This window comes from Nylanderia fulva, unplaced genomic scaffold, assembly GCF_048542155.1.
Source record: "Nylanderia fulva isolate GAGA-0341 unplaced genomic scaffold, ASM4854215v1 Scaffold8, whole genome shotgun sequence".
In the NCBI taxonomy this organism is placed as follows: domain Eukaryota; kingdom Metazoa; phylum Arthropoda; class Insecta; order Hymenoptera; family Formicidae; genus Nylanderia; species Nylanderia fulva.
Window position 1 is genome coordinate 3,154,957 of NW_028190916.1, and position 17,181 is coordinate 3,172,137.

Sequence of the window (17,181 nt, forward strand, 5' to 3'; positions counted from 1 at the left end):
CGCGGAAATTGCGATTTCGGATACTGGCGGGACTACGCGTACGGGAGTTTCCGCCAATGTTTGTTTGTCTTGGCCCGGGTTCTCCGGACAGAGGGACACGATTAGCGAATTTACCGTTTGCCGATGGCGAAAATACCTTATTGACAGTTCGAAATTGGAGCAGCTAAGACAGCTCGCCGACGTTTATGATTCTATTTGATTTGTCTAGGATAAAGTACGTTCTATCTTCTATATCTCGGGTGGGGGAAAAAGATCTCGATATTTTCCCGCTAAATTCTGTGTGTCAAATTTTCTTTCTCTCTCTCTCTCTCTCTCTCTCGCAAATGTCAAACTCGAGCGATGGACATTCGGTCGTAAATTAATAACGCCACTGTAGACGCTCGCTGTCAAGTTAAATCAGGATGACATCGAGAATTTCAATCTCCGAAATAATTTCACCGAGAGAACAGCATTTCATATTGTTCTCCATTATTCTCGTAACCGAAATAAGAGAGACTGTCTATTCGCTTCTTATAAATTATTAATTATTAGTATTATTAAAATAATTTCGCTGTTCACATGAATTATTGTTGAAAAGACAGATAAAAGAATTTCTCTTCTCTAAATCCTACAGAAAGAATTTTCTTTTAGAATTTATCCTGAAAATTATGGTGGGGTAATATGATATTGGAAAAATTATATAAGAGTTTCTCTGATTAATATTATACACCACAATAAAAAATATTAATATATACGTCGATAAGGTATAAAATTAATCAGAAAAACTCTTATCAAAAATTCTTCCAATACCAAATCCTATACGATTACCATGATTTTCGTGGTAAATTCTCTCCGCGTATATCTCTTATTTTATTATTTCATATATTTTATAATATCTGCAACAATTGCAGATATTATAAAATATATGAAATAATAAAAATAATTCCTAAAAACATTGCTTTTTTTAAATAGATATTCGGTTGATATGAAACATCTTTCGTATATAACTTGCGTATGGAACTTGCCTCGTAAATCTCAAGATGAATGTCAAGCGATCTATCATAACTGTTGAATTAATAACGCCGTTGCGGATGTTTGCCGTCGGATTAAATACGGTCCAGTGGCGCGCGGGATTTCAATCTATAAAACAATTTCATCGCGAGAGCGTTGCATCGTAAAGGTAAATTCCATTACGATGCCAGTGTAACGGCGTTGGGATCCACGTACGATTATTACAAGCCGATATTAGAACTCGTAGGTCATGGGGCTGCTGCTCACCGGGAAATTGCAATTTTATGCCCGACAAGACGCGTGATAGAGAAATTATGACCCTCTGATCACCCTTGCAAACCTTCGCGCGCGCAAAAGGTTATCGAAGATTTTCTTCTTTTCTCTCCCTTTTTTGGCGGGATAAAATCCTCCTCCCCCCCTTTCCCCCCACGTTTTCTATGAGAGGACACGAGATGATGGCGAGGACTCGTGGGCGGTATCGACCTTTTCGACATGGTCGCTATGCAGACTATCATCGTGCACTCCGTAAAATATATAAGGTGCGCGATAAAATTCCTATAAACTATGATTTTCCCTTATACATTTTTATGAAAAAAATAAAAGAGTAATCATATAATAAAAATATAATATTTATATAAAATATATATCTATCGCGCACAACGCGACGTCTTCATATATTTCAGTATTGCATTATTAATCGGATTAATTTAAATGCCAGATTCTTTAATCGATTTGGATTCTACTTCTCTGTTGACTTAAAATGAATATATGCATTTGCCTTTTTGAATTCAATAATAGAAATAAAAGAAATTGAATTTTGTTGGTTCAATTTCTTCGAATTAAGCGCGATAAAATATTTAACGTTTAAAATTGAAAAATTTCGCGTGGAAAACTATGGAAATAAAATGAACGAAGCTTGGTACATTATATAGATAGCGAGTCATGTTAACTTCGTCGACGACGGCGCAGGTGGTATATCGGTCGCAGGATGTAATCGGAAGAAACGACGTATAGATTATTTGAACGAGGACGGGATTACTCGAAGATGAACAAATGCTACCGTGAAACGATATATATGCTCGTAGTTCAGGATTAAAACTCAGTCTCTTTGAAGTTACGAGTACTGTAGTACAGACGAAACAAAGCAGACTTGAATATTAAACACAATCGTCAATGTCTTTTTTTTTCCCTTTAAAAAAGTAGAGATAATCTTTAGTGGTCCCCATCATTTTATCGAACCTTACTTCGTGGCAGTAAAAGAAACGAGATAAAAAAAAGATTTATGTAAGTATTGAAAATGCGGAACAAGAGCTCTTAAATTAGATACATCGTAACAGGTTCGCGACCGTTAAATTTAACAACCCCGTCATAGTTCTCTGGCTATTATGCGAATTATCAATTTTCAACTTAATAACGCGGAAAAGAAATAGTATGGAGGGTCTGGAAAAGCTTTCAAAGCTCTATTAAGTGGATCGTACTGAAAATTAAAGGCAGACGACTAACCTAAGCAATAAATGCACCCAGCACGTGTACACCAAGTTGTGTTCAAAGTAATTGCATGAAGAACGATTTTATAGATCTATATATCTAATATTTTTTTATCAATTAATACACTTTTCTCAGTAAGCAATTCGAAAGGAATTAAAACGGAAAAATAGAAAACATGTTATCAGAGATGCGAAATATTTTCTTTTATCTTTTTTCTTATAAATAACACATAATAAAATAAATATACAATAATAAGGTAACAAGAAAATTAATGATAAATATTAACTAATCTCGCAACTATTTTTTGTATTTTCAATATTATTAAAAATATATGCAAGTATTCTAGAAATAGAAATACAATTTAATATTTTAAAATGTATTACTTCAAATTAATACTGAAATTAAATAGATTAATTTAAAATATTAAAATAATTTAATTTAATACATTTTAATAATAGAAACAATATTTTGAAATAACATACAACATTTGTCAAATGTTAGATCGCAGTTTGCTTAAAACGATGACTTATCGAAAGTTATTATTATTGCGAGATCGAGTTACTTCTTCAAAGCAAATATTTGAAAGCTTTCTCAGGAAGTGTATAGTGCAACAGGTATAGTTGAAGTTAACCTAACAGAGCAAAATGTCGCAATAATGATCGACAAGAAGTGAAAAAGCAGGAGAGTCTGTATAAGATTTCACGATTAATATTTCTTTCAAAAAACGGGATCTTTCGTTATATATTTTGTATAGCGATTATCTTCGAAGCAATGCGTATGCAAATCGACCTGTGTCGATTAGAAACTATGAATGCATTAATAATTGCACTAATTGCCTCGACCGGCCCATTTCGAGCGATTTACCTATATCGCGTTTGATGCGAAAATCGATTTACATCTAGTACACGTGCACCTTCTGCGATTATTACTATTATTACTATTGTTATTGTGTCATTAGGTGCGCGCAAGTGACTAATATCGTTTCGATACGTTCTTGCATGAGATAAACTCGTTAATCATTCGATAATGGGATCGTTCTTAATCCTAGAACAAAAATAAGGTGTACACATGTACACTACATGTATGAATGCATAATTGATCCAAATTTGCCAATTATATTGTAGTTTAGTTATCGCTCTTGATATTTCACTATTCGTTTCCAACATTATGATCAACCGTATGTCCGTGAATGCAGAGAGTATCTATTTTACACATGTGTGATATAAGATGTATAATTACAAATTGCGATACTTATTGAATGCTATGATTATCATGATTTTTAAAAAAATCATTATTGTTCATGTATATGGATATTATTTTATTAAAAGAAATTACTTAATGTCGCAATTTTTTTTTCAATTAAAAAATATAATAACGTATTCTATAAATACAATTTTTAACACATTCAAGATATTTTTAGATTTTGAATTAAAAAAATGTTTCTATTAATGATAATTATAAAATCGCAATTATGAAAGTGGCAAATATAATTAGTATGCTTTATGTGTCTTATATTACATCATATGTTGTATTTTTTTATGACATTTAGTATGTTCAACTTTTCATTTGTGGACATTTTATGTGATAAAATTGTAGATTTTAAAGATACATTTATGCAAACAAAATGGGTCATGAAGAATTCAGTTTAAAATATTCTATTCGGTTGAACTGATCAGGATACGAATTTCAAGATACAAATTGGATAATAAATTTTATTATATTGCTTTTTCTCTTTCTTTATTAAAATTGTTTTACTTTATTTCTAAAAGTTGCCGTAACTTGTCTCGAAGAAGAAACTTAAAACAATTATAAATACAAAGAACTTATGACAATTGCAAACAATTATAAATTTCAACATTTAAAATATTGTGATGCAAGAACGCAATAGAATAATAAAATATTCAGACAAGGAAAATATTCAAAGTGTAAGAATCGTACGCATAATTTTCCATATAATTAGTAACAAAACCGAGTCACATATACTAATAAATTTTATATAAGTTTTATTTTATCATGTATACAAAGGATAATAAGATACGCAATGGAAAATTGCTCCATATAAAAGTTCTCCGGCATAATTTTTCCTACGTAATTTATAATGCAAACTTGTATAACTTTCCCGAAGTAACTTTTCGCAAACTTTATTCTGCCCGAACTACACTCATTCCCTTTATAGCAAACAAATAAAGTCTTTCGAGAAGAATTTTTTCGAGGATAAATATATAGCAAATGTCCATCTATATGATAACATTAAAGCTCGCTAATTGCGCAACGTGATCAACTAGCGACATAAATAGCCGAAAGCGTTTCTGCGATTAATTAGTATTACTGTATATGCCAACTTCAACGACCATGAACGGCCATTTCCGCATGTCCCAGAGCGCCCATCTAATGACAATCATTATGAGGGCGTCTCCAGGTGGAGCATAAATTTAGTCCCTTTGTGGTCAGCAGCCGTCGGCACACTATTTGCAGACGGTATAGTGCTGTCATACTATAGTCTCAATGTGACGGCCTAACAAATTGAATTACTCTCGAACGTTCTCACATTCAAGATTAATTCGTGATTCGCGAATGCAAAGTTATAAATGTGGACCATAAAGAATATAATGAAAAAGATAATACAAAATGTCACTATTCTCTCGATATGATAAATATAAAATTTAGATTATATAAATTAGTGGTAGTTTCAATTAAAATATTAAGACACCTAGCAAAAAAATTTTAACTACTTATTTTTTTATTTAACAATGCAAATAAAAAAAAAAGAGAGAATAAAGAGAGATAAAAAATGAGAAATACGAATATAATTAAATAATACTGTAAAAAAGCTTAGAAATTCTGAAATTTCAAGGTATACATTTCTCTTGTTTAACATAATAGATGACCATACTTACACTAACCGCTAACAATCCAACATGGTCGATGATGTGCCAAATAATCAGCACATTCTTTTACATACGAAGAAGCACGTGCTGATTATTTCATACACACGTCATTTTTCATTTGTCATATATTTTATTCAACATTTTCATACATGTCATCTTAAAATGTCGGCAGCAAATTCATCGACACAAGCGCGCATATATATATATATATATTTCTAATAACACGAAAAACTCTTTCCACAATTGAAAAGACCATAAATCGTCATATGTATGCACACATTGTATGCATATTAGTATTCCGTACGTCTTCCGCTTAGAGTTCTCTCTGGAGCTTTAAATCCGCCACCGGAGAGATTACTATGCTCTAATGGCTCCAGCATCCTCGCTCTCAGGGATTTGGTTCGCGAAGCTTCGCCCTTTCCGCAAGCCAATGTTACGGATGTTAGCGGTCTAGTGTAGATAGGACGTATATAACACGGTGGAAGGACGCCCACATTGTTCGCGGTCTGATGTCTTGAAGGTCCATCGTGCCTGGCGCTTCTCTCAGTCGCGCTCTCTCTCTCTCTCTCACTCTCTCGACGTTTCGTTGACGCGCGTTTTAGAAGGGGTTGGTTGGAGGGGACGAACAATATACTCGAACTCACTTACCGTGCGGTCTCGCGGCGACACGTGGCACGTGTCCCGGTAGAGTCTCTCTCTGTCGAGCCGTCTGTCTTGCCGCTCTCTCTCTCTCTCTCGACAACTCGCGGATGAACGAACAGACGGACCGTACATCCGTGTTCCGGACATCCACATCCGTGTATTCACTCTCACTCTCCGTAGATAGTGGTAGTGGTAGAGGGAGGAGGGGGAAATGAGCCGTAGACCTGCCTAAGCCCCCTCTCATTCACCACCCTGGGCCCTGAACTCCACGTTCCACGTGAGAATCCATCATCACCATCAAGTCAACAACGAGTAGGCTGCATCTGCACACAGACAAACATTCCAACATAACAATCCCCTTTCCATTCTCTCGTTCTTTCGCTCTTTCTCTCTCTCTCTCTCTCTTTCTCTCGCTCTCTTTCGCTCTTTCTCTCGCTCTCCCTCTATCTCTCTCTCTCTCTCTCTCTGTCTTTCTCTCTCCCGATTTTCTTCCCGTAATCACCGGTTCCCCACCGCTCGAGATGAGGAAGGCGGGGAAATTCCGGCCGTGTGTGCATTATACGAATCCGTACATGTATATGTTTGTTTTAATACACATAGACTCTTATTTATTATATTCCGTCGAAGAGGGGCTTCGCCGACCCTCTTCCTCTTCGGTCATGTGCGTGACAAGCGAGAGGAGAGATTGAATAATCGTGTGAGTAATATACATACACGTACGGGCGTAATGTATATATGTATAGATATATATAAATATATATATATATATATATATATATATATGTATATGTACGGCTGACATGCGAGACGATGCTCGTTGGCGACCGGAAACGTTTCCCGTCGTGCGGAAGATGCGCCCGAGTGGTTTCCGATGAAACTTCGATGATGCCATCAAATAGCGAGAACGAGTTGGTCGAGACGACGTAATCCCACGTCTACGTCTTGTTTGATATTCGGTCTATTTGAATTATTATCGCTATTTTGTACATGTATCCCATTTTTGAAGAGACAGTAAAATGTCACTTGAATACTTGACATTCGATATTGGATTTGTCTATACGATTAAACTGGCATATAATGTTAGTAATTTGGAATGAAGAATTATAGACATTATGTCAAAATATAGACGTATGTGAAATGTAATTGTATTATCATTCAACGATGAGAGAACTTTAAGAACAATTTCGATCGTCTATTGAATTTTAAAATTGTCTACACATAATTATTAAAATTTTTTTTTCACAAAGCAGAGACATAGCAACACTTAATCTTTTACTCTTCAATCGCAAATTTACTTTCAACCGATTCTATCAATTTTCCTTGAAAAATTTCCTCATATTTCTTTTTCGAAAAAATGATTTTTTAACCAACTCGACCAACCTGTTCTTTCGAAGTAATCATTGGAACCACTTGGGACCAATTGCACCGATGTCAGAGTTGAAACTAACTCTGCTTATTCTATGTGTCCTCGGTTCCTTTCACAGTCTAGATAGGACTATGAATTAGATTGAGGCAACGAATCGTTAAGCAAAGTTTAGCCAACCCGGACTCACTTCTCGGTCGCATCTCAGATTATTGACTGCAAGAGCAACGTTTCCGATACCCAACCGTATATATCGAGATATATATATATATATATATATGTACAATATATATATACATATGTATATATACGCGCATGTCAGGAATCCCTTTTCGTATATCTGTACCTTCCACAATCCGATTGCTTTATACATATATACATATGGAGCCTCTCTGAAAGCCGTTTCTATACGTATATATATAATATATAGTCGGACTTTATATATATATATATATATATAACATATACACATATACGTATAGATAAATACTTTTTCTTTTTTCGAGCGGTAGGCAGTGGTCGATTTGAATGTTTGTCTGTGAGTGCACTGGTAGCCCTTGCAAGACGTTGTGGTGGTGAGCATATTATTCTGAGAGACGTATGTCATTATTTATTGATTTATTTTCTAGCGATTCTATAGCTCACACGCACGTGTGTGTGCGTATATGTATGCGTGTACATGCGTATACGTATACATATACGTGCGCTGATGACTCGCATTATATTTATCTGTGTGCTATCTTCGCGACGTTGTGGTCCGAGGGTGGAAGATTTTTTATTTTTCGTGGTTTTCCGATGATTGGTTGATTGGTGGTTGGTTGGTTCGTGGGTGGAGGATCCGGCAGATCTACGGCGTGATGTGTGACGTATATATTATGTGGATGCTGTCTCTATCTCTATGTATATGTATATACGATGCCAACGTAATTAGGCATACGTATAATATATATATATATATATATATATATATATATATATATATATTTTGATCGTGGGGTATATCCGATCTCGGAAAATCGATTGTTGTTGATGTTGTTAATTATTATTGTCGATGTTGTTGTTGTGCTTGTTCATGTTGTTGATGTTTGGTTATTTTGTTATATACTTTTCCTTTTTGTATTCTCCTAGACACATACATTCCTCTCTAGCGCTCTTTTTCTGTCTCTCTCTCCCTTTCTCTCGTCCTCTTTCTCTGTCAGGCTATTTTCCTCATCGTTTCCTTTATCGAGTATACGGGATGCGTGAGTCTTCCTTTCGCTCGCTCAAAGAAAATGTCTTTTCCTTATTGACTCTGGTTTACTTTATATCCCGGTTTTATTTCGTCGTCAAAAAGCGACGCTGCCAACATCGGGAGCAGAGCTCGAAGGTGAAGCTCGAGCAAGAAGCTTCTTGAGAGAAAAAAATTGAATAAACGCTTTGTGTTACAATAAAAAAGATTGTATATACCGACGAGCGAATATCACTGGCAAAATTAATTGAACGGAGTCTTTAAGAAAAGGATTAAACGCGTAAAAACAAAATAACTATCAAAATTCCCTATGAATATATATTATTGGACATATTGATAGAGTGACATTCATTTATAATCTCCAAGATTAGTTTGTCCTTATTAAATATTTTCACAGAAAAAATAAAAATGATATTTTCTCTACGTTGAGATGTTATAATCAACAATGGGCAGATTAATCTAGTTTACATAATGAGACATGAATCTTTCTCTTAAATATCGATATAGAAAAACTAAAGTATAATAATGTTTGTGCACCGTATGCAATGCTTGAGATGTTTTTATGAAGAGAATAAAAAATATTGTCTTCCTTTTGAATGAATTAAATTTACACAAATATAGAAAAACTTGATATTTTTTCCTTTCAAAAATCCGTTCAAATATGAATACAATATTCGATGGCATACTAACGCGACACATTTCTGCTGCTAGCGATATTTTGCACATAATACCTCAATGTTCGCGTTATTTTATTTTTTTTCGAGAGAAAATGATAGCCGTTGCAAATCCGCATGCGGGATGATCGAATTCATATATGTACGCGCATCCTCGATGTGACGGGATTGTGAAAACGTTTGTCCGGCTTCGGCTGCTTGTTCGATTGTATCGATTCGAGAATGACAGATCGGGAACGGAAATGGAGCGATCGCGCGTTCATTAAGAGGAATAATGTTGAGTGAAAAATCGTGCCGCGAATCACAACGGATTTCTGACAATAATACGCAGATGTTCGTCGAAATTGCCCATTTGATTTGTTCCATTCAATTTATACAAGGAAAACAAGATCATTTCGTTCAGCTGTGCAGAAAAATACTTCGGATTAACGAGAGATTTGATATGTAAATGTAAATATTTCTTTTATTTATAGAACGGTAATTCTGCAAAATTTTCAGTTATGATTGACAATTAAAAAAAAACAAAAAACAAGAGATGGAGAGAAAATTAATTAGTGCGTGTTAATTTTGTTTTTATATCTTTTATTCTCTGCCCATTATTTCTTTAACTACAAGTTTTTAGCAAACTATAAATAATTTCTTCTTTACTGGAAGATCTAATTACATAGTTATTGCATCCACAATAAATAATTTTAAATAGGCTTTATATCATCTTATTTTAGCACAGATTCAATTTAAACGTTAATATAGAAACTTAATTACAAACACCAATATTGAAACAATATTATTATTGATATTCATATTTATTTAACGTTGGAATATGATGATCGTTTATCAAAGTTTTGCGATTTTGAAAAATATCGAATTCAGATTTATTGCAGATTTGTAATTGAAAGGAAGTAATAAGTTCCGGTAATAATGGAAAAAAACCATGTATGAATAAAAATATCTCATTGCGATTTCTCCGGTATGCGATTAATCTTGCCTTCTAGACACGCACGCAACGTTGTTCGCTAAACTCGATCGCTAATCTTAATCGTTAAACTAGGCCATTGAACAAGAACTGCCCGCCGCGAAAGTGGAATGGCACGCGCGAGTTTCCGATAACTTTAAAAGGGAGAAGAAAACTAGGCGCGAACTTTCACGAGGATATCGCGCGAGAAGACACGGCGTCTTTGCGAGAAAAATTTTTAAGCACCTGTCAACCGTCTCTAAGCAACATATTAGATGAGGAATAACCGTTCTTGCAACTTTTAACTTCAAGTTCCGCGCGCTGCAGTAAAATAATGATAGGTGTCATAGAGTATATTCGGAAAGAGTAAAAAAAATCATAAAGAGAATGAAAAAGCCACTATGAATCAAACTTGTCATAGTTTTATTACTTTGAAATATTTCTTTGAACTATAAAGGAAAAGAATAGAGTTGATTTAACCTTTGGTATTTGCAGTTCAAAGAAAACGCGCACGACTTGTGAAATACTTTATAGAAATATGTTTCGAACTGAATGCATTGAGTAAGATGTATCAGAGTGTAAAAAGTATTTATTAGTATTTTATAATTATCACAATAAAAAAATCGGCATTGCGTTTTATATTTTAGCATACAGTGCAATAAAAAATAAAATAATAAGAATATCTAAAATATCGCTATAGAGAAAGTATATATATACTATTGGAAATCTCCATTACTTTAACAATAGAATATTAACTTTGTGCATCATATAATACATTGTGCATTATATTAAAGAGAATTAATGAGAGAAAGAGAAATTTTTAATTTATTGCTAGAAAAAAAGAGGGACTAATATGCTATCAGAATTTATAATCTTCACTACTATATTTATATAATAGAAAACTAGCGTTATGTCTTCTGATATATTTAACAAATCTAAAGAATAAGCAAGTGAAAGATAAGAAATGCACTCGTACACGTGTTTTGCGAATATTAAAGACGATGACATCATTATAAATTCTTTTCTAATTGCACTACTTGCCGCTACGAGCTCTAAGCAAAATTTCTTTGCTTTCTCTAAGACCTGCACATTGCGCGAAGCCGAAGAGAACGCGTTTGTTTCATTGAATATTGCAGAAGCGCAAAGCGAGGCAACACGTGTGCAGGTAGCCACGATTAAAGCGAGCGTTAGACAGAAGCAATAATTAACATTAGACGCTAATTTGCATCATAATATAATAAACTTTCTAACACGAAACACTTGCAGCCAATAAATTATAATAATTAATGATTATTTGATGAATCTCTTTTTTTTTTTTTTTTTACGGAAAGACGTAAAATGCGGGCGATCTCTATATGTATATTTATATACCTATATTTATAAAGTATTATCAATTAAAAATAAATTATAATTGAGAACAAATCTCTTTTTCAATCGGAATTTATTGATGACGTTTAAAACGACAAAGGATGCAATAATTCATTTAAAAATGTTTGAAAAATTTATCGACGTTCCGAGGACGACCTAGCTTCCAGATATTTTATGCGCCATTAATGTCGTAAGGCTTTAAATTACGTTTTCTTGTTCATCAGCCATTTTGTCGCTAACTTTGTTATTCGCTTATTGTCAATCGCACGATAAAATTAATAAAATCTCTTGTCGCAAATGTGTGTGTGTAAATTCGATTTTATGCAGAATGCAATTTGATCTTTCAAAATTCAATTTCAACAAAATAAATCTTGAAATAGAAAGAAAAATTAAATGAAAAATAAATAACTTATTTTGATGGAAGTTGGAATACATTTTGTTTTAATTAAAATATGTGAACGATATACATTTTAAAAATAATATCATTTTATTAAATGTGTCATGTTTTTCGACAGTCAACAATTATTGATATTAACGTGTCTCCCATTTTATCTTTCCTCAAAATTAAATGTCACTCTTTTCAATTTTGTCGACAAACATATAGCTTGTTAAAATATTTTTTCAAGAATTCAATCATAAATTAATAGGTATTATCAGTCGAGTATTTAATTATAAGATAGAAACTTAAAATAGAAAGGAAAATAAAAGAGATATTAACAATTCTTGAATAAAAAATTACATTTTCGATGAATTACGAAATTGCAGATGGACTCACGCATCATGAAACTCATAAAGGAACCGAGAGAATAATTGCTCAATCTTACTGATTGATGTATTCTGTTGTATTTTTGTCTTAAGGATCGGACTATATATCTTGGCGCATAGAGATGTTAAATGATCTCAGATTATAACATGAATCTTCTTTGTCTGATGACTGTTGTTTCAATAATAGTAATGATGACTGTAGTGGTGATGGTGGTGATGATAGTTGTAGTAATAATAGTAGCAATGAAAGTAGTAGTAGTAGTGTCGATGTAGACTGATTCACGTTCCGAGATAGAGATGCTCTTATGATTATTAATTAATTAATTAATTAATTATGTCGAGCATATTTTTCGCCGGGCCAAGTGTGTTATCGGCCATATTATTGTATACATGTATTTTTTCTTTTTTTATTTTTTCAACGAACGTGTGCTTCGATCTCGGTGTATGTGGTCTTTGTCGCTCGGTGTCTTTACATGTTGATGTGGTAGAGATACATTGTACCTCGTTGTCTCGCGCTTGTCTGCTTGCGGTGACTACGGGAGTTCTCTAAGCGCTCGAAGGGATCGAGATCGATTTTGTGGCTCGTGCTGCGCCCGGTGTTGCGGCGATATTGCGTAATGGCAAAAGGCACTGCTTGTGTGTAACGTATCGCACGAGTCTTACCGCTGGTGAACGCAGAGTTCACCGGTGAATCACCACGTAATGGCTTTTGAGAATTTGATGCGCGATGCGTTTGCGGCACGCCGCAATTGAATTACCTCCGTGAATTGAAGAGTTGATGGAAGTATCTAGCGCGACGGCGCCTCAAAATTATAATCTTGCTTTGGAAACAATAAAGCTACCACACATTGCAACAAATTATTAAAAATTAATCAATATTTATTTCAATACTCCTAATCAATCATTTATTTCAAACAAACCAATATTTTTCACATCAAATCAATATTATTAGTTCAAATAAATGATATATTAGGCAGTATTGAAATAAATATTTATTCGAATTCGCTAAATTTTTTTTCAGTGCAGAAAAAATATTTTCTTCCCGAGTTTGTGTGATACGGTAATTGGAAATTGAAGGACGCAATCTCTTTTGGCCAAGCATTACAATAAGCTGAAGTGCAGGACTATGATTTTATGCTCTGGAGCTTTTCGACGTTAGATACTTCCATTAAATCTGGCCTAAGCAAAGTAAAAAAATCGGGATAACAACGATCAAAATAAGCCAAGTGTTACAATCATAAAAATTTATTAAAATAATTTTAAAAAAATCTTTCCGATAAAAATGCATTTGATGTTATATGTAGAAATTAATAAAAATTTCTATATTATTATAATTCCATCTATATAAATGTTATACTTTCATAAAAATGTATTGATTAAGTTTTACTATAATTTAATAATATCATCTTAATTCCTTGTCTCTTCCGTCATTTAAATTTTATACCGTTTGACACTTGGACCAGTTTTCGATCGAAATCTTCAATTACACGCGGATTAATTCTACACTGAGCATCAGAGCGAAAACTGACGTGTTAGATCGCGGGAACATCGGCAAAGCGCTTTGCCGTGAGAAAAATGTGTACGGTGTAGATTCGATAAAAACCACCGACTGTCATCAAAAGTCGATTGTGATTGGCTCGAATACGCTCTTGTCGACGAGCATCTACTGAACAAACGTTCCGACCATAAAAAAAAAGCAATTCACCAATACGGAGTTTACAGTCGGACGTTGTTAAAGTAAACGTTCGCTGAGAGACATGTAGCGAATGTTGCGGGAAACACGCAGCTGTTGAGAACGCAGGATCTGTGTGCTGTGCTCTCTCTCTCTCTTGTGCAATGCACGCGGCCGATCGTCATGAAATTCGAATGCGTATAGAGACGATCGTAATGTAACAAATTAATCGTGCACGTGTTGTATTTGCGAGATCACTCTCGTTATTATTCGGACCACCCAATCGAAACGTTTCACACGAATTTTCGTAATACGTCGCGACGCCTCGATAATGCGATGGTAACATCGATGCATTATAAATGGATGCGTGCAAGGAAATAGGAAGCGAGAGATATATACGGGTCAAATCTAAATTGGAGTATCAATCAGCTTGAACATGTCAATTGACACTCAAAATTTCGCGTTTCATTGTAAAGTTAAAATATAAAGTTAGTAAGTAATATTATATTGCTTGACCTGTAAATGATATATTCATTATGATTGTAAATTTTATATACATATATGTTTTAGTTTAGTTAAAAAGTAAAAGAACAAAAAAATTTCTATTCAAAATTAAATAAAGAGAATAATTATTTCTTTATATTAGCTACGGATAAAATTAAAATTTTATTATTTATAAAATAAAAATAAAGTATGTCAAAGAGAGGATTTTGCAAATTATAAAGTGATTTTATCTTATCGGTTTTATAATTTGATTTATAAGGAATAATGCAATTTGCAAACATTAGGTATATATCACAGACATTAAATTCCTCTCAGACACAGATAGCTCTTTTATCCAAACAATAGTCCATTCTTTACTCCACCTTATGTGGGCGGCAATGTCTCTTTGATTCAAATGCTGCCGTTTGCTACGAACGAAAATTTCCATTTCGCTTCGCTATCCATTCCAGAATACAGTTCGATGCGTATCGCATACGATTGTTTGCTACAGGACCGATAGTGGATTCTTTGTTGATATTTGAAATAAAACAATTTTTGAGAGAAAAATTGTTTCTATGCATCTGGTTTAATTTTGTCAAAAGTTTATTTGCTTGTATTTTAAGCTTTTTAAATATTCAAGAAGCAAGAAATTAATTTTTTTTACGGCCAGATATGCATAAATTTTTCAATGTTAAAATTATCAAAATTTAATGTAAAAGAAATCTTTCTCTTTTCTATATTATTTTATGTATTGATTTTGATTGAACTCCAAATTTTCAAAAAAAAAAAATATTAATAAATATGATATTTCAAAGGATAATCAAACAATCCACCTAGAACAAAACTGAGGATTATAATTTAATTTGCAAATCGCGTATATTTCGAATATAATTTTTTGTTGAAAGAAAAGGTATAAACTGTATAAATTTAAAAAATGGAAAGATTTTTAAATTTATTTTAAAAGATATTGCGAAGAAATAATTTGGGAACCCTTGCTGCGTGCAAATTTATTTAGCACATGTGTTATCCGAAAAATGCAACGAGAAATATGACTTTCGAGTTTTTTATTTTTTTTTTTTAAAGTGACGTTTTGCGCATTTATTATTCGTTATGTGCATTCATATGTGCATTCATTGCGACGCTGAAACCGCACAGGCGTCGTAAAAAGTCGAATCTCGATAGCCGGCGCACTCGTATAATTGAAACCGACAACGTATCATAAAGGCATGCAAAATGCGTAATTTATTGCGACGCACTGACGGCGTATACATACATTAATCCTGGAGATATTTTGCGCCAGAAAATCGTTAATAACGCGCCGACAGATAAAGATAATACATTGTAGACTGAATATCACAATAAAGAAAGATTTAAAATAAAAAAAAAATATTAAAAAGAAATACTGGAGAAATACACAAACAAAGATATATAATGCAATGTAAAGATATTTAAATATATCGCATTTAATCGCATTATATTTTAATGAAAGATTTATGGATTAGTTTAGATTTAGATTAGAATAGTTTATACAGTCAAAGTTTCTTTTTTATATGCAATAAAAACACTGTGACGGCAATAATTTATTATTTAAGAGCAACTGACGTTGAAGTAGTGTTTGCGAATTAAGTTTCAAGGCTATTCAACTGCATATCAGGTATTAATAACGCATACACATACATATACATACTGGCAATATTCCAAATAGTATCGTTACAATTTCGATATCGAGACAATTGCTATTGGTATAAAAAATAATGGTCGCTATATTGCAAATTACATTGTGGTATATGTATAACGCGACTATGCAAATTAAAATGAGTAATATATAAATGTTGAAAAATGAATATATAATTATAAAAAATTAGGAAAGATTATTAATTTTCCATATAAATGCTTGCTTTAAAATTACGACTCGGAATTTTCAAATTATTTTTGGACTCGCACATTTCGTATGTAAAATAAACACGCGTAACATTTTGAAAGTAGTAAATGCAATCGTAAAATTGATAATGCACAGTCGTGCATATCCATGCGATTGTGTCAACATATGGCGAAGCACAAAATATCGGAGAGAAAATATTCACCAGAGATTTGATGACCATATTTCGAAATATTGATAACGCCAAAGTAAGCGTTTCGTTTATTTTGCCATTTCACCTATATTACAAACTTTATTCATCTGCATTCTTTTTACGTATGTTTTCAATAATTACGTATAGACGCACAATAAATTAAATACACATTTTTATGATAAAACTAAAAAATAAAAAAATCCTGTTTGTTTTTAAAGCGGTATTATATATAGTTTTTTTGTGAATTTCGTTAATCTCTTTAAATGTAAAACTTTTTAAATTAAACATATAATTTAAAAATAACGGAGAGAAATTTTTTATTTTATTATTATAGAATCGAGTTAAAACCTTGTTTATGAATTAATTAAATTTATTTGTTCATAAATGTTTCTTCAATTTTTTGTAATTTTCATAAAACGTAAAATTTTTATTATTTTATATTTATTATATATATTTAAAAAATTATATTATATGTATACGTGTATATCTTATATATGTACACACACACATATACGCGCGCACAAATACATCATTCATTTGCGATTTAGTTAAAAGTTTCTTTTGCGCGTTATAAAATATGATTAAAATGCAACATT

At 32.9% G+C, this 17,181-nt stretch overlaps 1 protein-coding gene across 5 annotated transcripts in view; it reads right to left on the minus strand.

Annotated features, from left to right (window-relative positions):
* Positions 1-17,181, minus strand: part of sm (heterogeneous nuclear ribonucleoprotein L) — a 178,752-nt gene that overhangs the window by 26,234 nt on the left and 135,337 nt on the right. Inside the window, exon 1 of one of the 5 annotated variants that reach the window (XM_029308924.2) lies at positions 6,015-6,323. The exons of the other annotated variants lie outside the window; for them this stretch is intronic. Within the exon in view, the coding sequence (XP_029164757.2) occupies positions 6,015-6,252 (238 nt within the window). The 5' untranslated portion in view covers positions 6,253-6,323. Of the gene's footprint in view, positions 1-6,014; positions 6,324-17,181 lie in introns of those variants that run through there. 5 annotated transcript variants of the gene reach the window in all.